General features: G+C 52.1%; 2 protein-coding genes across 3 annotated transcripts; one reads left to right on the top strand and one right to left on the bottom strand.

The window, feature by feature from the left end:
• Window positions 1-58: 58 nt before the first annotated feature.
• On the top strand, window positions 59-3,399 carry HTRA2 (HtrA serine peptidase 2). Its single transcript, XM_081255029.1, has 8 exons — window positions 59-709; window positions 827-1,031; window positions 1,121-1,315; window positions 1,553-1,585; window positions 1,817-1,922; window positions 2,066-2,135; window positions 2,823-2,918; window positions 3,026-3,399. Exons 1-8 carry the CDS (start codon window positions 204-206, stop codon window positions 3,189-3,191), a joined length of 1,377 nt encoding a protein of 458 aa, XP_081111155.1. The 5' UTR covers window positions 59-203; the 3' UTR covers window positions 3,192-3,399.
• Window positions 3,337-20,937, bottom strand: LOXL3 (lysyl oxidase like 3). 2 transcript variants are annotated; one of them, XM_081255027.1, is made up of 15 exons: window positions 20,807-20,937; window positions 19,064-19,394; window positions 17,170-17,333; window positions 16,301-16,515; window positions 8,991-9,050; window positions 6,562-6,778; window positions 6,162-6,342; window positions 5,873-6,027; window positions 5,475-5,642; window positions 5,187-5,349; window positions 4,699-4,942; window positions 4,490-4,605; window positions 4,273-4,409; window positions 4,054-4,165; window positions 3,337-3,892 (listed from the first exon to the last, which is right to left on the bottom strand). In XM_081255027.1, the coding sequence occupies exons 2-15, from the start codon at window positions 19,380-19,382 to the stop codon at window positions 3,819-3,821; spliced, it is 2,325 nt and encodes a 774-aa protein (XP_081111153.1). In that variant the 5' UTR covers window positions 19,383-19,394; window positions 20,807-20,937; the 3' UTR covers window positions 3,337-3,818. The 2 variants fall into 2 exon arrangements, with proteins under 2 accessions (XP_081111153.1, XP_081111154.1); XM_081255028.1 differs by lacking the exon at window positions 8,991-9,050.
• Between the last annotated feature and the right edge of the window lie 466 nt (window positions 20,938-21,403).

Raw genomic sequence — 21,403 nt, 5'->3', positions numbered from 1 at the left:
CCTCATAACTCGCGTCCCACTGGGACCACAATTCCCGGCATTCGCGGGGCGGGGGCGGAGTCGGCCTTCCGGAATCCCTGGTTCCGGCGTGCGCTTCTGGAGACTTCAGGTACCGGCGTGCTCCGCGTCCCGCTGTCCGCCCGCTCGCGTCCAGGGCGCCTCCTCTGTGCAGGGCGGGCGACGAGGCGTCCGAGGCGGAGCTGATGGCTGCACTGAGGGCGGGGCAGGGTGCAGTCTGGAGCCTCCGGGGATGGCGGGCTTTGGTGGGGGGTCGCTGGGGAAAGGGACCCCTGTTGACCCCTGACCTCCGGGCCTTGCTGACGTCAGGAACTCCTGACCCTCGGGCCCGAGTGACTTATGGGACCCCCAGTTTCGGGGCCCGGTTGTCTGTGGGAGTCCCTGAACCACGAACATATCTGACGTCGGGGACTTCGGATCCCCGAGCACGGCTGATCCAGGGGACCCCAGATCCCCGGATCCGGGAAGACTCAGGGACCCCTGGAACCCGTCCGCGCCTGTGGCTGGCGGTGGCGCTGGGCGCTGGGGGGGCAGTGCTCTTGTTGTTGTGGGGCGGGGGTCGGGGTCCCCCGGCCGTCCTCGCCTCGGTCGTTGGCTCGCCGCCTCCCTCTCCCCGGAGCCAGTACAACTTCATCGCGGACGTGGTGGAGAAGACGGCCCCTGCCGTGGTTTATATCGAGATCTTGGGCCGGTAACGGTGGGGTAGACCCGGAGAAACCGAAGCCGCGGGTAGAGGGCGGGCGAGAAGGAGGGGTCCGAGCCTCCTCACATCCGTGCTTCCCCAACCCCCTCCCCCGCCTCATCCCAGGCACCCTTTTTCGGGCCGCGAAGTCCCTATCTCGAATGGCTCAGGATTCGTGGTGGCTGCCGACGGGCTCATCGTTACCAACGCTCATGTGGTGGCTGATCGGCGCCGAGTCCGTGTCAGGCTGCCTAGCGGCGATACGTATGAGGCCGTGGTCACAGCTGTGGACCCCGTGGCAGATATCGCCACGCTGAGGATTCAGACCAAGGTGGGGGTCTGGGCAGGCCATGTCTGGCTGGGGCTCTGAATTTGCTTACATCTCCGGATGACAGGTCTCTTGTACCCATTCTCCCTTAGGAGCCTCTCCCCACGCTGCCCCTGGGACGTTCAGCCGATGTCCGGCAAGGGGAGTTTGTTGTTGCCATGGGAAGTCCCTTTGCACTGCAGAACACGATCACATCCGGCATTGTCAGCTCTGCTCAGCGTCCAGCCAGAGACCTGGGCCTTCCCCAAACCAATGTGGAATACATCCAGACTGATGCAGCTATTGATGTGCGTCCTGATACGAGAGAAATGACAGACTAGGTTGGGGGAGGGGTAGAGGTGTGTGGTGCAAGAACCAACCGTGATAGATGGTGGATTCGCCTGCACACAGAGGTTGGGTGGCAAAAACCGTGCCCACTCCGTGGGCTGGTAAAGGAAAGAATTTGGAGAAAGTGCCTCCATCCTGGTTTTGCCCCCAGGCATAGAGTCCCTGGATCTCTTCCATATTTTCTCCTTGTCCTGCAGTTTGGAAACTCTGGCGGTCCCCTGGTTAACCTGGTGAGTGGGACATCCTTTCCGAGAATCCCTGCCCCAGGTCAGTGTGGGAAGGGGTGGGTTTTCCCTAATTCAGTGATGTTTGGTCAAGTTTCTGGGCAGTTTCTTGTTGGCTGTCTCCTGGAATCCAACCAGATCTCCCCGACTCCCCAACACTCCCTGCTACTCTTGCTCAGGTACCCCCATCTCCTACTATTTGTTTGGGCTAGAGAATAGTGGGCTGTGTCCCAACAGGATGGGGAGGTGATTGGGGTGAATACCATGAAGGTCACAGCTGGAATCTCCTTTGCCATCCCTGCTGATCGCCTTCGAGAGTTTCTGCATCGTGGAGAAAAGAAGAGTAAGCCTGGCTTGGGGGTAAAGGGTTTCCTTTAAGTAGTGGGGGGTGGAGGTGGGGGCTTGTTGGAGAGGGGTCTGTTAGGAGGAGCAGGAGGGGGAAGGAAGGATGGAGCTGGGTGGGGCTCATTTGTCCCTCTGTCACAGATTCCTGGTTTGGAAGCAGTGGGTCCCAGCGCCGCTACATTGGAGTGATGATGCTAACCCTGACTCCCAGGTATGAGCTATAGGGGTAGGGCCATCAGTGTAACCAGTGATGGGCACCTGGCACTTCACTTCACACCTGGCACTTCTGTTGAGCTTCATTCTCAATTCTGTCTTTATCTGAGTTGCCTCATACTTGGAACTATCAGAAGAGCTGTCCTTTCTCATTATCTTGACCTTCTCACCCCACTCCACTTTGCATACCTCCCACCTGATTGATTTCATCCAGTTATTGCTTTGATTTACAACCTCCAATCCATTAGCCTGGTGTTTAGGGCCCATTTTCCATGTCTTCAACTCAACCTTCCAGACATGGCTTCCCTATGAGTATATTCTGTTCCGTCCAACCTGATTTCCTAATCCCATGTTTTTGTTTATGTTGTTCTCATTTTATAGAAATATCAGACCGATCCTTCTAGGTTCAGCTAAAGTTAGACCACCTCCTTATAGCTTCTCTTAGGATTTTAGAATGACATTAGTGCTACTGATTTAATACTGTGTCATTTGGAATTAGTCACCTTTTATGTACACGTCTCACTTCCTAGCTGCTAGAAGGCAGGAAGTGAATTGTTTTTGTCTCCAGAGGATCCAGTGCGTGCCCGATCCCTAACTTATCAGTGTGTTGATGGGAGATTTGAGGCGAGCCCAGACTGGGGAGCGTGCCGTGGTGTGGTTACCAAAGGGATCTGTGTCCTTGCAGCATCCTTGCAGAACTGCAGCTTCGAGAACCAGGCTTTCCTGACGTTCAGCATGGTGTGCTCATCCATAAAGTCATCCTGGACTCCCCTGCACACCGGTGAGGGAGAGACTGCACTGGGAGGTGGAGACGGGTGAGGTGTTTATGTGCCCTTGAACTGGGCCATCTCTTCCCTCCTTTATCTCTCTGTCCACTTTTTGCCATAGGGCTGGTCTACGGCCTGGTGATGTGATCTTGGCCATTGGGGAGCGGCTGGTACAAAATGCTGAAGATATTTATGAAGCCGTTCGAACCCAATCCCAGCTGGCAGTGCGGATCCGGCGGGGACCGGAAACATTGACCTTATATGTGACCCCTGAAGTCACAGAATGAATGGATCAGCAAGAGTAGGAGGCTCCTGCTCTGATTTCTACCTTGCTTTCCTGGCTTGGGTTCTCGTGGCACCTGGGTGGAGGATCAAATGAACCAGTTGGGGGCAGGTCCCTCCAACTACCAGCACCAATCCCTGGGCCCTGAGGAATCACAAAAACACTTTTTATATAAAATAAAATTATACCTAGCAACATGTTATACTCAAAAATGAGGGGAAGGGTGGCGCACTGCTCTTTCGCCCCCACAAAAAGGCTAGAGGTAAAGCCGTATCTCCCTGAACTGAGAGGAGTTACTGGAGTTGACCATTCTGACCTCCCTATTCAAGAAAACGAGCTGTTGCTGTCTTTTTTTCTGGGCAGTCAATCAGGTGCGCCTCTTTGTGGCGTGCTTAGTTTCGTGCTGGGCCTGGGAGCAAAATTCCCCATGCCTGGCCACAGATCCAGACAGCTGGCGTAAGAAGGAGGGCAGTAACTTCTGCTTGACAGTTCTACACCCACAGTGCACAGTGGATGAGCGCTGTGGGCCTGCTGACGTCAAGGATTCCTTGGTAAGCTCCTGAGGTAATGGCAGCCTCAGACCCCTGCCATTAGGGGCCAGTTGTGGTCTGCAGAGGAGGGTGGTGGCACCTTAGATGATCTGGTTGCTGGTCTGGCCAGGGTAGCGTTCGAACCTCCTGTTGGCCTCTTCACTGAAGGCATCACCTGCAAGGTGAACAGGCGGTTTGGGCAGGAAGATAGACCCGTTGTGGGGACGGGTGGGCAGAAGTGGGTGGGAAGACATAGAAACAACCTATAGGGAGACGAGAATGGAGGCCTTTCCCTCCCATCCCCCAGTCTTTCTGCCTTCTCTTCCCACCAAATACCAATGTGGCAGTTGTGCACCCAGATGCGATGTCCATCATATTTGCAGTTACATTTCATTGCATTGTTGGTGAAGTCACTTTCTGCTACTTCAAAATTGGGGTTGATGACCACCTGTGAGTGGGAAAATGCCAGCTTAACCAGCTGCAGTCCTCAAATCCACATGTGTCTTTAATAAGCACTCCTCCCACTCAATAGCTGGAAATCTTAGATCCCAGCACCTGCAGAATGTAGTTTCCTGGCTTCACATCTGTGATGTCGATCCACTGGCAGTCAATGTCATGCCGGTAGAGATCCCAGCAGCCCACAGTAATGCCCTGCTCTCCGAAGTTGGCACACTCATACCTCTTGGAGACATCTGAAGAGATGAGCACATGTCAGTGTGAGGCAAGGCTGTGGGGATGAGGAAACTGTCGTCTACTCTAGGCCCCAACTCACCCTCCTGACACTCGGTGTCTTCTAGACAGAAACTAGCTTTGTGGCCCTCAGCCACCTTGGTGCCGTTGGGGGTCAGGATATCATAGTGAGTGAAGATGTCCATACTGTGATAATGCCTGTGGGGACAAGGGGACCCCTGTTTCCTTCCCTGCCCACAGCAGGCTTGCCCCGTCCCCAGTGGCCTTGCCCCTTCTACTTGACCCTCTCACCCATGACACTCATGCCACACCCAGGAGTGGCGCCCAGCTTTGGGCCTGAAGTCAGCGCGTCCCAGGTTGTGGATCTGGGAGGAGAATCGGAGCAGACGCCGGTGGCCGTAAGGCCAGTTGGCTGAGCGGGCCGAGCTGGCCAGGCAGTTCTCTTCGGCAGCGCAGTACAGCATGTGCAGGGGCCTGTCCTCAATGTACGCGGTCTCCTGCACCAGTGCCGAGTGCAGCAGCAGGTCTGACGCGGCTGCACCAAGGAGGGAAGGAGGGGGTTAGAACTCGCTGCTGAGGGGCAGGGACAGACGGGAGTGCGTCCGTTCTCCGCCCCACCCCCCGCCCCGCATCCCCTTCCCCCCACCCCCAGAAAGTCAGGTGAGACTGGTTTTCCGCAGGGAAGGCGGACCCCTCCAGACCGCAGCCCTCTCTCTCCCTGCAAAGGGGTGGCCCAGAGCCTCCCTCCCCTGGCTTGAGTCACCAGACCCTTCGCTCACTCTCAGAACAAATGACTCCAGCAGTGAAGTGGCTTCCTGTCCTCTTGCAGGCGACATGGGTGCCATGGTGAGCACATTGGTCCAGGGACAGCTCAGTCCCCGTGCAGTGCACGCCGCTCATCACCACCTCCGTTACATTCCCTGAGTCCCAGTACCAGGTCTCCTGGGGACATACAGACGTGTTTGGTGAGGGCACCGTCCAGCCTCCCAGGCCAAGGGGCTGACGGTCCTCTGCCCTAAACACAGCCTTTGGAGGCAACAGCCTTGGTTCCTCTCCTTCCCACTCACCTGCAGGCCATGGTTGGCATAGCCCAGTCCGAGTTGCCTGCAGGCAACCATGGCCTCCAGTGTCCCCCAGTCATCCCCGCAGATGAGGCCCCAGCGAGGAGACCCAGGTCCTCCTGTTTGCACCTCGACTCGCCCTTCATGTCGGCTGCGGCCCCCACTGAGTCGGATCTGTAGTGACACAACGGAAGTTCTGGGGAAGCTTCTGGGGGTGGAGTAGTGGGAGTCTAGCAGGCCTAGGGCTGAATGGTGATTCAGAGGCACTTAAAGGGCTAGCAAGTGGTGGCATCAGGTGGGAGCTGCAGGATGGCAGGGGCATGGGGCAGTGGGCATCAGACTGCAGATCATGACCAGAACTGGATAGGATGTGAGATACCTGAATCAAGGTGGAAATGACTGACCTTGGTCTCCACCCCAGTGTAGGGCAGGTTGCATCGGACCCCAGCATCCTGGCTATGGGAGCAGTCCTCAGCTGTGATGTTCCTGTGGGGGCACTTCCAGAGGGAGGGCTCCCGGCCAGAGCATCGAACTTCACTCAAGTGGATGGCACCCATGCCTAGGGTCAGAGGGCAGAGATCAGGAGGTCCTAACTTCCTTATCTGTCCAGGGGTCTCCTTCCTAAGCAATGTACCCTCCCCCAGGAGTGTGCACCTCCTCCTTCCCTCTCCCTCCCACCTGCACCCCCCTCACCCTGCCCCATGCGGGCACCGCTCAGAGCCTCTCGAGCACTCCCGAAGCCCAGCTCCCGACACACCACGCTGGCTGCCTGCAGGTCCCACTTGCGGTCACAGACTGTGCCCCACGTGCCAGCCTTCAGGACTTCTACCCGGCCCTCTCCTGGGTGGGCTCCACCCTTTAATCGCACTCGGGCCTGTAAAGGAGAGAGAGGTGCCCAGCCTTGAATGGAAACATCAGCGCAGAGAGGGCTGAGTAGACCTGGGAGATGAATGAGATTCTGGTGGGAGGGAGCATGGGAGGTAGGAGGTTCCTCTCTGGCCTCAAAAGTCGAGGCTGTGCTTAATCAGGGGGTGGCCAGGCTAGGGGCTTCTCCGCCTGGGGTGGGGAAGGACATAGTCACTGTCTCACACACCTCCCCCTGAGGCTTCGACTGTTGCTTCTTCTGGCCACTGGACGCTGCGTAGAGAGGGCTTGGCACACAGCTCACCACCGCGGGGGCCCCCCCAGGGCACCTGGTGGTGTCATTGGCACGATAGAACTCCAAGGAGCAGAGAGAGAGGTGGGCCTCCGTGCCCACGCACGCCACCCCATGCAGACCAAAGGAGTGTTGCTGCCGCTGGGCCAGCAGCCTGGGGGGACAGGAGTGGGAGCAGTCGGGTAAAGCAGTGCTCCTGCGCCTTTGCCCACACCCCTCCCCCCATCCGTGCCTCCACCCACGGCCGCATTAGCCCCTCTGCTTCCCCTCTTCTCTGCAAAAACACAGAGACAGAGAGACAAAGGGAATGGCGAGTGTCTAGGCTGAAAGAGCCTAGATTACCTGGACGGGGGCTGGTCCTTGGGGACCTTCTGCAGCAGAAGAACCCTATGGGAAGAAAGGCTCGTCTTGACTTGCCTGACAGAAACCCTGTTCTGTAGGGTTTCAGGGTGCTGGCCCTAACGGAGGCTGAGGCTGATGCCACTGTGCAAAGACAATAGGAAGCCAGGACTGCCCAGCCGGAAGAGATGGGGAGGAGGGAGCAGCTGACACAAACAGGAAGCCTCAATAGCCAGAGTGAGCAGATCCTCCTGTTACGTTGTGACTGAAATAACTAAATGAGTCAGGATGCAAAGGAGTGAGTACGTCTTGGGTCTACGTGGCTTCTTAGAGGCCAGAGGGGTCTCCAGGCCAGAGGATGATGGGCAGTTACGCAAGAACAGACAGATGGTGAACACAGAAAAGACTGGAGCTGGTATATACAGGAACGAAGATGTACAAGTGCAAGACAGACAAAGAGGGGCCACGTGACCACAGAAGGAGAGTGAATACGAACCACAGAAGGGTGAAGACATCCCCAGACCTGAGCTGAACTGTATGAGTCTTTAATGAGGTAGTCCATGCTTCTGCAGTTTAAATGAAACAGAAAGAATGTTCCATAGCCACTCAAGTGGGAAAATGGGACTAAATTAGAGATGTTAAAACTTGGAAACATAGCAGAGAGTTGCTAGAGAGAATGAGGAGACCTGCTTATTGACACCAACGGAATGAGATACGGCAGTGAGCCATGTGATGAGAGAAGTACTTTCTTCCCAGAACAGCTGGTTTGAACCCAGAGAGGAAAGGAACCAGATGAGGCCTGGTGCTGGTGGAGTGGGCCTGTGAGGCTGGTTTGGCCGTGAATTGTTGCAGTAATGTGCTCCATTGCTTGATGTCAGAGGAAGGAAGGAATATGACGATTTGAAGCCATTGGCTGGGAAGACACAGAGAGATGGACAAGTTATAAACAAATCAGACAAAGGAAGCCTGGAGACTTTACAGAATACCTTTGCGAGCTCAAGATAAGTAGATTCAAAGAGACCAGGTGTTCTCCCAAAGTCCTGTCTGGCTGAAAATAAAAGTCAACGAGGCCATCAGAGGAAAAAGACATCTCTCTTCTAAACTCTCTCCTCCTTTTTCCCCCATAACTAACAAAATAAAAACACCAGCGTGCATTTTAATGTGGGGGTCAGGGAAGGCCAGAGTATGGCCATGTTGGGCAAGATGACCCTAAGCTGGAAGGGCACTACGAGAACACCCCCAAATTCCAAGCCCCTTTGAAGGCGCCAGAGGGAGGAGCTGGGGAATGAGGGGTACCAGGGCCCACTGGGTGATCTCGAAATGCTGTGAGGAGAGGAGACAATAGAAAGGGATGAATTCTCTATACCTCAACTACTGCTGGAGGAGCCATCAGAGAGACTGTTCATGCACAAACTGCCTTTAGAAACCAAGTGAGACACAATCATTGGGATTGGAAGCGTTCCATTCCCTGGGGTCCTGAAGGAACCCAGGAGGAAAATGATGGAACTGGGAGCCTAACTGTGTAAACTGGGCCAGAGATCAGGACTTTCATGTGACTCCATCCCTGATAAAGTTTCCAGAGGGGATCCTCAGTCTCACTTCTAAGCTGGTAGCACTTATCTTTAACAATTAAATAAAGGTAGTATGGGAACACGGATCCCTTAGGCAAACTTAACTTCCTGGGGGCGAGGCAAGCGTGGCATCTGAAGGACAGGAGTGCCCGAGTGTCTACCGAAACCTGCTGGGGGAAGGTAAATACGCATGTGGAACAAGGGTAGTCAGTGGGTGAACTTCTACTGAGATTTTCAAAAATCCTGTGACAAGCATAATTCCTCAGAGAACCGCATAAGGGCCAGTCTTATTTTACGTCTCAGTGACTCATCTGGAAGGTGGCTTGTAACAGTTGCTGCTGCTCGTCCACCTCTCGGTGGAGGCTTCTCTCGGACCCCTTCCTGACCACAGCCCGACGCCCCTGCCTTGTCACGCGGCACTCCCTCTCCTCTGCACTTAGCCTGAACTTTATTTACCTCTTGATGGGCCCCCTGCCCACTCGGGGTTTGGGTTTGGCTTTAAGCTTGATGATTGGTCTGAAAAAAGAAAGAAGTTAGTGGAGGTAGTGGTCAGGTACGTTGCCAGGGAGGAGTAAAGGATGATGATGATGATGATTTTCTGTTTCTAGGAAGGACCCTTCATGCAGAGCACGGGGAGGGGCAAAGCAAAGGCAGTCAGGTTCTCCACATATACTGCTGCACGTACCACTGAACTACTTTTGGAATACATGCTGCTCTCTGGATTCAGCAACCGTTATGAGAAAACTAGTTATGTCACCCCAGGTGGTGAGGGGAGAGGAGATAAGAGGACTGGGAAAGGGGGAAGAGAGAATGGGAACGCAGATGAATCAAGGGAGGTTAGGAGTTGGGGCAGGGGAGGAAGCGTGCAGGAGCCTGAGGTTGGAGTCCAAGCTATCTGGGGGAGGTACAAAGATGCAGAGGCGTTTCCTCAGCCATTCCTGCACTGTCTCCTCCTTGTGCTTCCTAAGATCAAAGCTTGCCCATCCCCATGCCTGCCTCCCCTCCCCTCCCCGCTGCAATGGCCATTTTCCAGGCGTATCCCTGATTCATCAGCTTGGGTTCTGGGATGGACATGGATAGGCTGCCTTCCATCCATCCACCTCCTGGGGTCACAGGGATGAGCAGGAGGTCCCGGGGCTCTTGCCCCATTACCTTCCAAGGGGCTTGGAGCGTCGGGCCGAGGCTTTGGCCGCTCGCTTCCTCAACTTTCTGTGAGGATAAGACAACAGCAGAGTCAGGATCAGTCTAGAACTAAGTGGGAAAAGCTAGTGCAACTGGGACCCGGGGCAAGATTGCTTTTCCAACAGTTAGAGGGCTCCTGGTGGCAGGACCATATAACATCAGGTACCTCCAAAGTTCAACCCTTCACAGCTGTTTGGCCTCATGAGCACATAACCAGACAGGTGAGCAGCAGTGAAGGACATGGACTCGGGGCTGATAAAGACCCTATACCAGGACCCACAGAAATTAGGTTAAGGCAGACAGGGAATAAGGACTCTTGGGTTGATATTAGGGCTGATCTAAACCTGGGGGGAGGGCTAGGGGAACGGGTGTAAGTAGAAAGGTGTTAGATTGTTAGGATTGCCAGAGTGACTAGGCAAGGAGAGAGAACTGGCCTGGTCACACCTTAGAGAAGCTATGGATTTTTTTCTTGGATGCTCTCTGGCTTCTGGCATGTCCAGGCCTGAGGTCAGTGAAGCAGGACCAAGGACCAAGGACCAAGACTGGATAGTAAGGGACATTAACGGTCTGACTGGGGAGCATGAGGCCAGGCTGCTTAGGATGACAGAACCCTTCCTGCTTTAGTTAAATCCCATATGCTTTAGTCATTCACAAACTGAGCTCATTTCCCAAACTTACTTCCAGGGATTAAGTTCTAAAACCTTATTTCTTCTTGATGGGCCTAAATATTTGACCTATTTTATTCTTCAAGAAGTTGCCTTAAGTCTAATGCATGGAAACTAGATCTGTTTCTCCACTCATTCTCCCTTTGATTTCAAAGACTTTCACTTTGCCCCCTTTGTCCTGTCCAACTATGTATAATGAATGCAGGTCTTGTCTGTCCTTACAAAATTTATGGAATTCCCTGTTATCCTGTTAGTTATCATCTCTTTGAACATGTTCCTGCTCTGCTGTTTCTCTGGAGGAGTCACCTTTGGATGTGGTATACTATGTGCAGATGTGCTAGGATTTTAATAAACAGATTTTAACAGGGCTGAATCTGCTTGGTACCTCCTGCCCTGGCTTCTTACTGAGGATGTACTTAGTTGGTCTTTTTGCCAAAACGTTCAATATGTCCAACATTCCTAGCAAAGAGTCTACAATAACTCTCGGGTCCCTTTCCTGAGACGCTACTAAGAGTTTAGAACCTTTCATCATATATATAGTGTGTGAAACTTTTTCTCCAGATGTGTTTTTCTCAAACATGTCTGAAATGAAATATACTTGGCACTTTCTTTCACCAGTAACCCAGAGAGATCATTCTGATCTCCAGCGTTGTGTTCAGAAAAATGTAGTATTACCTAGAAATTTAGAAGTACTTCTTCTCTAAGTTATTTAAGGACTATATAAGGTCTTTATATTATCTATTCTATGGTAGATATAATAATATACATTATAAGGCAAATACAGGTTACATGAAGGACCTGGTACTTGTTTAGGACGAGTACTGGTATTTGTCTTGATTTATATTTCTTCATTCACAAATGTGCTTGTTTTCCCTATCATTTGTTCCTTCAACCATCAAACATAAAAAGCTACCTGCATCTGCACATCCTTTTCTCATTCCAACTGTCTCTCTTCTCTAAGGCCCCTGCCCCCAAGAGTTTCTGAATTCCTTCCCCTCCGTTCCTTTCTCTCCTTCCCAATTGAATCCTTTTCAACATGTTCAGCTCCCCCCGCCTCACGTACACACACACACACACCCTCCACCCCACATCCTTCTCCCTCTTTGTAGAAAAGCTTTTCAGTGGTTGTCAACACTCACCATCTTTCCTCCCACCCACTCCTTAACCCACCCTTCTGGTTTTCCCCACCCATCACTCTGCGATAATAAATCCAGACGATTTTGTTTTCTTCTTTTTTAGTCTTCATCCCATTGACTCTTGGTAGCATCTGACACTGCTGTTCTCTCTTTCCCTCCTTGGCTGTCACAACACTACTGGCCTCGTTTGAGTCCTAATTCTGGTTGCTCGCTCTTGGTCTTCTTCGCAGGCTCCTCCTCTATATAGTCATTTAAATTTTTAGAGCTCTAAGGCATTAAGATAATAATGCTCCAAGGCATTCTTCTCACTCCACATCCTCTCTTTATATGTTCTCGTTCACACCTAATCTTGTATATTCCATTGCCTTCTTGATGTTCCTACTTAGATATCTCAAAGTTATCTAACATTTAATGTGGGTCTAAAAAATAAACATAATTCTTCCAGCAAAATCTACGCCGGAAACCTAGGAGTCAACCTTGACTCTTCTCTTTTCTTTGGCTCCCAAAGTCAATCCGTAACCAAGTCCTGTCAGTATTCTGTCCTAAACGACTCTCTAATCCATTGGCTCTTGCTCTTCTCTAAACCATTCTCAGAAATGCAGTCAAAAGTAAGCTCTCGGAGTCACAAACCTGATCATGTCCTCTCACAGCCCTCTCCATTAAAAAACTTCAATGATTTCCCATTACTTTTATCATAAAGATCCAAACCCTTAACATAGCCTATAAGGTCTTCTATGATTTGGTGCCTAACTAACTCTCTCACCACCTCTGTATTCTGAGCACCTTTCCCAGTTCTTGGCAAATAGCAGGAGTTCAATAAATATCTATCAAACTGAAATGAACTAGAAGAGTGACTTCTTAAACAGCACTTAAGCTCTTAGAACCTCAACTTCTTTGTCTGAAAAAGGGCAGTAAAGGGTTCAATTATCTGTACCTTGTTTTCCTCTTCTAAAATTCTACAACTTTCACATGTTCTAGAGTAGAACTACCAAACCAAGTTTAAAAATGATAAATATATCACATCCTGATTTTCTTATTCTCTAAATCTTACTGACTTCCTCTAAAAGCTAGCAGATGCATCTTCTTTCTCTAAGGAAGGTAGAGTTGTTTATAACTGTCTTGCCTAGCCTTTATAATTGCATTACCTATGAGGATTCTCCCTCTGTCCGACTTGACCTGTGAAGGAATATCTATACCATATCCTCATCACAGAATCTCCCAGGACCCCTGTAATCTCTTTCCCCACTAAGAATGACCACTGTACTAAGTATATTTCCTTCGCCAGCCTTCATATCCCAGACTCAGTAAGAGATCCCAATATGTACAAAAATATCCCTGATTTCCAAAACTTACTTGAGGCTGTATATACGTGGGGACAATTCCTGGGCCTCAAAATTCCCCGGGATGGCCCACGTCTAAAGTTAGTTCATATTAACTGGAAGCCCAGAGATGCCTGATGGATACCATCCGTCTCTTGAGCAGCTTCAGCATCATTTTTTAGTTATTCTCTTATTTTCTCTATTCTATCAGTCATCCTACATCTATTCATTCCCCTCTCTCCTCGTTGTCGTCCTCCTAGTCAGCTTCATTTTTATAACTCCTGACTAACCTTACTGCATCCAGAACTTCCTCTTCCAATTCACTACTATCAAACTTTTAAAATCATTGGCCTTATTTTGTCACTGTCCCGTACAAGTACTTTTATTTTTTAATTTTCCATAAGATAAAGGTGAAACTCTCCACTCTGGCATTAAGAGTGTTCCATTTTCTAGCCGTACTCTATCCATTCGGATCTTTCTTCCACTATTTCTCAGTATAAATCTTCTACTCTTGTCAACTGTCTTTCAAAATATCCTATTCATTTTCATCTTTGTCAGGGTCAGCAATAACTTCCGTGTTGCTAAATCCAGTATTCATTTCTCAGTCCTCATGTTTTTAGACCCATCAGCGGCACTGACACACGTGATCACTCTTCCTTGAAGCACTTTACTTGGCTTCTAGGCCTCCACACTCACCTGCTTTTCTTTCTACCTCACCTCCATGTTTGCATTTTTGTTTTTTGTTTTTTGTTTTTGGCCAAGCCGCGCCACGCCATACAGCACGCGGGATCTTAGTTTCCTGACCAGGGATCGAACCCGTACCCCCTGCATTGGGAGCATGGAGTCTTAACCACTGGACTGCCAGGGAAGTCCCCTCTTTGCACTTTGCCTTATCTTGGCCTTATCTCCCTGACGCTTGATTCTGCCACATCCCTTACAGTCAATTCTTAACAAAGCAGCCCAAATAATACCTAAAAAGTGGAAGTCAGATGTCACACCTCTGCCCCAAACCTTCTCTCACACACAGTGGAAACCAAAGACTCTCAAATGGCCCTACATGATCTGGCTCCCCATTCTTTCCCTATCTCCTCCTGCATCACATGTCCTATCATTTTCTCCCTTGTTCACTCAGCTCCAGCCCCAGGGGTCTCCTGGAGCATGACAAGATTCCCCCATCCCCCACATCATGATACACACCACCACACTCCCCAGGATCTTCTCATTTATGATGCTTCCTCCTGGAGATGCTCATCTAGGTTTTTGCATAGCTTGTGCCTTCGCCTCCTTTAAATATTTTCTCAAATGATGCCTCCTCTGACCTATTTAAAACTGCAATCCCAGTCCCACTTCCTAACCCTTTCCCTGCTTTATTTTTATCTATTATGCCCTTTGCCATCCTTACATTTTGTAATTTTACTTGTTTTCTGGTTCTTCCCTAGTCCATGAGATGAGGGATTTTTGTCTGTTTTGTTCATTATTGAATCCCTAGTATCTACAACAGTCCCTGGCACACAGTAGGCACTCATTAAATAAATGTTGAATGAATGACTCTCTACACTTTTGTTCATGCTACCCTCTTCACCTGAAATACCTGCTACTTAAATCATACTAATCTTTCAGAACCTGGTGCTTGGATTAGGAAAGGTAAAGAACGAGCACAGGGAAAGAAATATAGCCCCAAGGTAGATAATAACAAAGGAGCACAGCACATAGACGTTTTAAACCGTATGAGTCTCTATGCCAGATAAAGTATACTCCTTGGGGCTGAAAGATGTGTCTCAGAGCCAAGGCAAAGAAAATTTGAGCAAGTATGGAAAAGACTGGAGGTTGGATAAGGTACTGGTTCTTGAAAAGAAGGAAGAGAATTCCTCAATCTACAGATAATTAATATCCTAGAATAAGTTATTAAATAGAAAGTTTGTGAACACTGAGGAAAAAATATGGTGATCCTTAGAAATCTAAAAGGATTTCAGTAAAAATTAGCTCAGTCAAACCACCATGATTTCCTTTCTTGGTAAGATTACTAAATTGGAAGGCTGCAGAATGGCTGTGAACATAGTATAGCTGGATTTTAGCAAAGACTAACAAAATCTCCCATGATTTCATTATAGATAAGATGGTATAATGTTGGCTACATCATTGTAGTGTTCAGTTTGTTCCCAACTGGCTGAAAAAACATGTTACAACTAATGATTAAAGGTTTGATGTAAATCTGCTGGAGGATTCATAAGAAGAATTCGACTTTGGTTTTAAAGGTTTCAACAATTTTAACAGTCACTTTGATGAAGTCAGGCAGCATAGCTTTCATATCTGTTGAACAGAGGAGGCAGGGAGGGATGACAAGTGGAAAATAATGTCAAGATTCAAGATAATCTCATGGGATCATCATGGCTTTTCAATGGTTTTTAAATGATGTATAAACTAATAGGGTAAACTCAACAGATTTAGCTGCTCTATCAAGGATGAGGGAAGACCCCATTTAGGTGATTACAGGGTCGACATGAGCGGTGGGACGCGGCCTCAGCAGAAAGGCAGTGCAAGATCTACACATGCTTTAATTAAAAGTGAGCATTGCTGCTGTACCCTGCCCTGATCAGACCACATCTGAAGTAGTGTGCCCAGTGGAAGGTCACCCAGATGTTAAGAGGTCTTGCTGCAAAACTGATCTAAGGAAGAGATGAAGAAAACAATCATTTAAATTACAGAGAGCTTTCTAAGTTTCTCAAAATGCCAAATTAGATGCTCCAGGGAAGCGAGACGCTGTTAAGCACAGAGCCGGTCACCAGCGTGATCCGTTTCCCAGAGGCCGGCGCGTACACCAGGGCTCCAGAGCAGGTGAAGCGGGCCGGGCTTCTGGGCCGAAGCATATTCGGGAAAACTTGCCTAGGAGCCCTGAGGGCTCGCGCGCTCACAGACGCCTCGTGGGCCGCCGGGACCCAGGGAGGGGCCCAGCCTCTCCCGGCGCCCTCCGGCCTTCAGGGATTGGCGCTCTGGCGGGGACCCGCCGCCCCGGGGATGCTCCGGGCCTGTCACCGTCAGACTCCCGGCGTCCGGCCCCGCCCCGGTTCCGCCTCTGCAGGGCATGGCCGCGCCCCCACCCCCTAACTCGGACCCGCGGGCTCCCGGGCCGCGCCAGCGCCGGCACCGTAACCGCCACGGCCCGCGGGCCTGCGGGCCGCTGGGCATGGCCTCGCGAGACCCGGCGCTCGCCCCCGGGTCGCGGAGACGCCGCCTGCCGACCGATGGCGTCACGGGCCCCGACGCCACAGCCGCCGCTCACCCCGCGCCGGCTCGGGCCGCTCAGCCTCGCCGGTCCCGTGGCAGCCTCGCCTCGGGGACCGCTTCATGGTCCCGCAAGCTTTCTCAACTCTCCCGTTCAGCAGAGGCCTGCACATTTCCCCAGTGCCCCAGCCCCCTCGGGGGTCTCTCAACACCATTCCTAACAAGCGCCCTCGTCCCTTCACCTGTAGAAGGCCACGTTGACCCTCTTTTCGCTAGGGAAGCCCAGCATCCCGCAGACCACGTGGCTGTTGTGGGCGCTCCATCCTTTGTCACACACTTGCGACCAGCCGCCTGGAAGCCTGACTTCGACCAGTCCCTCGGTCACGGGCAGGGGCCGCCTGCCCCGCCCAACGGCTGGTCGAAGTCGTACCTCTTCCACTTGCAGGTGATGCTCTACCTGGGGATGGGACCACAAGTAGAGGAAGGAATCCCAGTGACACCTTCCAGATGTCCGGCCACCCTCAAGGAACCCTGACTGAGTGTGCTTGCTGTAAACCCAAGGGCGAGACGGGGCTGAGAGGCCGGACTGCGCTCCACGAGGTACTGACTGGGGTGTGTGGGTGTGTTGACTCTCCTGCAGCCACCGGAGTGCAAGGACATGCGTGCAAGGACATGCTACGCTCTGAGAAATGACTAAGGGTCCAGAAGGAGCTGGGGAGGGAGCATCTAACTCTGCCTGGAGCCTGAGGGAGCGCTTCACAGAGGAAGTGGCATTGAAGGAGGAGGAGAAAGTAAGAAGGAGACGTCCCAGGAGAGGAGGAACATGTGAGGTGAGGGGAGTACAGTGCCCTGAGGACCAGGGGTGAAGCTGGAGAGGCTCATGCCAGGCTTAGCAACCTGAATGCTAATGCGAAAACAAGCCTGGACTATACAGTGTCTCGGAGCCCTATCATTTTGTGCCCCCCCCACAAGTCCCCCACCAACCCAAATTACCCCCTTGGGCATATGGCATCCTCTACCTTCTAGTATCTGTGCATATAACCACTCCACAGCCCTCTGTGTCTCGCCACCCTGGGTGGGGTGTGTGTGTGTGTGTTTATGAACTACAGACCTCAATGACATTGGAATCCGAGAAGCCGGGGAGGCGCTCGTCCTTGCAGATGACCCCGGCATCCTCATCGTGGGTACAGTCACTGTTCCCCCAGCCCCGGGAGGCACATTCAGTCACACTCCACTCAGTCCCACTGCAGCTCAGGTTGTCCAGCCAGATGCGGCCTGTGGAGGAGCGGGAGATAAGGCGACAGAGGGGCTTGGAGAGGTAGTATGGGGATGTTGGTGAGAATGAGCGTGGAAGCCTCATACCTGGTAAGGTAATGGGTGGGGAAGGGACAGGGGACCCCGGAAAGGAATAGGAAAGGGAGCATAGGGGTGGTGGAGGGTTGATAGTGATCTGGGGATACCCAAGAATTTGGTAGGGCGAATAAGAAAACCAAGAGTCAACACTGAAGTTCTGATCAGTCCTTACCCATTCAATGACAGCTACAATTAATCAAGTACCTACTGTACGTGAGGCAATCTGCCAAGGTATGTACATATGTGAGCATCCTTAGAGCTGCCAGAAGGTATTATCACCATTTTGTATAAAGAAATTGGAGTTCAGAGAAGTTAAGTAACTTGACTAAGACCACAGCCAATACATGGGGGCTTAGGGATTTGAGCCATTTGTGAGATTTGGAAATGTAAAATCCTTTCACCTCAGCCTTACATTTTCCCATGTGCACCCCATCTGCGTTGCCACGTTGCCCTGCGTTCTTCTCTCTGCCTGGACCAAACTGAAATGAATATCACCGACTTTCTCTCAGAATTGGGTGGCCCCTCAAAGGTTGGTCCCAGCTAATGTGCAGGGACCCCTCATGCATATCCTGACAGGACTTACCCGGCTTCTGCTGGGATACCTACCTCCTGCCCCAGCAGGCTGTTGGAACCCTCACAAAGTCCTTGAGACTCTTTTATGACTTCCCCCCCTCCAGGTCTGATTCAATCCTTTGATGCCATCCAGAAAAATCCCTCAGCCAAATGACTGTCCTCACATTTGAAGACAACCATCATGTAAGTGTTATCCAAAGCTTTTTCCTTTCATACCAAATATCCCTGGCTTCTTCAGCTATTCCTTGAAACTTGGCTTCCAATCTTTCACATCTGGCCAGCTCTCCTCTGAATGTACTTCCATTTTTAGGATCTTAGTTCCCTGACCAGGGATTGAACCTGCACCCTTGGCGGTGAAAGCGCGGAGTCCTAATCCTGGACCACCAGGGAATTCCCAGTACTTCCATTTTCTCTCTGGAAATGTGGCATCTAAAGTGACACTTCATTCCAGAAGTGATCTAGCTAGTGGAAACTGGGGGATTAGCTGCAGACTGCACCAGTTTCTGTCTATCAGTCTCACTATGAGCTCATACAGTGTAAGCGCCCCCAGGTCTCAGAATTGTTCCTGATCCCCTACTACCCACATTCATACTTGTCCTAGAGTTTATACTTGTCTTTGGTAAGTTCCAGCTTGTTGGTTTCAGCTCTGGTCTATAATCTGATTCTGTTGGCTGCAGTATCTGCGATTCCTTCTGGCTTTGGGACATCCAGACATCATTTACCTGCTTTCAGCTTCCCACGAAACCAGTTGTACTTTAATCATACAGGGCTCACCTGTGTCAGGGCTGTCTTTGCACGTGGCTTTGTAGAATCATACTTTTGCAGCAGAAAGGAACTTATGTGAGTTCACCTAGTCATTTTGCACATGGGGCATCTGAGGCTCAGAGAAGGCACTGACCAGCCTAAGTTCACACAGCTCTGAGAAGGGACTGCTGGTTGGTTTGTCCCCCATGGGTGTACTTGACACTGGCTTTTCTTGGTATTCTGTGTCCCTATGGCTGTGCCATCCTGGTGTTCCCTCTCCCTACATTTAGGTTGCACTTTGGCAATACCTAGGCTGTGCCTGGAGCATTGCTCACCTGTTCCAGGGCCGTATTTGGCACTGTGGGTCCAGCCTGTGGCCTCTGTGAAGCCCAGCTCCCGGCATAGGACATGGGCAGCCTGCAGTGTGAAGTCGTCATCGCAGATGGTGCCCCATTCGCCAGCCCGCTGGATCTCCACGCGGCCCTCGAACGGCTTCCTGGGGAAGCCGGCCAGCCGGAACCGTAGCCCCTGGCTCCCAGCCCTCTTCTCAGGGGCCGTGGATGGGGATGGAGATGGAGATCCCAGGCACGAGCTGCACAGCAGGCACAGCAGCAGCCCCCACAGGCTCCACTGCCAGACACTGACAGGTCGCATGGCAAGGAAGGCCTGGGTGCCCCAGAGAGAGAATATGTGAGAGAAGCTGAAACTGAGCCAGGCCCAGGTCTGAGAGTGAGGTCACGAGAGGAAAAGAGACACTGGTTAAGACCAGAGACAGAGAGACAGCGCGAGAGAAAGAGAGGGACCCACGGACTAAGAGAGACAGTGAGAAAGGAACACATGCTAAATAAGAGCAGAAACACAGAGTCAAAGAGGCACACAGACTGAGAGACCCAGACTGGGGGACGGGGGAGGGAGAGAGAGGCTCTCCCTCCCTTTTGTGAAGAATGAAACTCTCACTATTAGTTGTTATGTCTCACAATGTCCTTTCCCCAGTTCTGCTATATCATCACCTCCATACCCCAACTCACGGGTCAAGGAGACCCAGTGATCAAAAGACAGAGGTTAGAGACCAAGATCAGAGAATGGTCCAGATAAAGAGGAAGAGACTGAGCAAGAGACACGGAGAGGGAGACCCAGACAGAGAGAATGTGAGAGGAAGGGAAACTGTGGGAATGAAAGGGGACCAAACAGAGACAGTAGAGAGAGAGACAATGTTGAGGATGGATAGAGAGGGATCCGGAGAGAGCCTGGCACACAGAACTGGGGGGCAACTGAGAAAGGCAGGCAGTAGGTGAGGAGGAGGGGAACTGACAAGGGCCAAGGAGCAGAGGCAGGAGGGACCCAGATGATCCTGTTCAGCCAGTCAGACAGAGGACAGATGGCTACTGACGGTGGACAGAGGCAGGCAAGGAGGGGCTTAGGAGACCCTCGGATCTCAGGGCCCCTGGACGGGAGCCAAGCCGAGAGTCCTCTCTGGGCAGATTCCAGGCAGAGAAGGCAGAGAACCAGAATGCCCTGGAGAACTCTTGCACATCCTACATGCCCTGCAGGGTCAAAGGGGCCCAGGAGGGCCAGGCCCCAAGGTGGAGGGGGGATGGGGTGAGGTTTTCCAAGCCTCCTGCCAACACCGCCATCTCTGTCCCGGGCAAGCGGAGACGAGAGCACCAATCGGCTTCTCCGCCAAGGCCTTCCCTCTGTCTGGGGCGGAGAACAGCCCCTCTACAGCGAGCTCCCCCCTCACCCCCCCTACATGCTTCCCCCAACTCAAACAACCCAACAGGGCAGCTTTGTTTGGGGACATTTTGGCTTGGGGACCCAGGGAGAGGGCCTCACAGAGGAACCCCCAGCCTTAGGGCCCTCCCGGCTGCCCTATTTGGAACACCCTGCAGCCCCAACCCCCCCATATCTGCTTCATTTCTCCACTCCTCTTGTGTTTCACTCTTCTTTGACAATAATAAAGCCCTCAGTAGCCTGACTTCCCTTTGACTCTATCCCACATTCACCCCTTTTCCCAGGTCCCCCCACCATCCTCCATCCACAACTCTCCTTCCTCCCACGGGCAGCGTGACTCCCCCTACCTGTGGCTGAGCGGGGGCCGCAGCGGCTGGGAGAAGAGTCCTGGTCCTGGAGTTCAGTCCTAGGACTTACAAAAAAAGTGCTTGTCCAGGGGAGACTGCCCCCCCTTTCTCCCCCACCCCTTTCGTTCCTCCCACGTCCCCTGGAGCCCTCCCACACTCCGCCTCCTCCCACGACCCCTCCCAGGCCAGTTCCCTCCTCTCCTCCTCCCCTCCTCTTTGCAGCAGGCCGCAGTCGCCGCTCCACCCCCCTCCCGCCCCCCTCCCCGCCTCCCAGCCTGCTTAATAAAATTTTCTTTTCTCGCGGGTTGGGAGCAGGGTAGCTGCGGCCAGAGAGCTGGACACAGAAGAGGCCACGGGGCCGCAGACCGTCCCGGGCTGCGTCCCGTGCAGCGACTCGGCTCCGAGCTCCGGACAGTCTTCAGTCCCTAGCCCTTCCCCCACGTCCCCTGCTCCGCGGATCTTAAATAGCCCAACTCCGGCCGAGCAGGGGGCGGGGCGGGTCTGGGGAATTGAAGCCGCGAGGGCACGTAAGGTCCCTCCAATGCCCCAGGGTGCCCGTCGGCATTTTCGAGATGATGTCACGGCTTTCACTCTGAT

The sequence above is a fragment of the Mesoplodon bidens genome (assembly GCF_964165515.1).
Source record: "Mesoplodon bidens genome assembly, chromosome: 14".
Classification (NCBI taxonomy): Eukaryota; Metazoa; Chordata; class Mammalia; order Artiodactyla; family Ziphiidae; genus Mesoplodon; species Mesoplodon bidens.
Note: the sequence above shows the minus strand (reverse complement) of the source record. Positions and strands in the feature narration are given on the sequence as shown.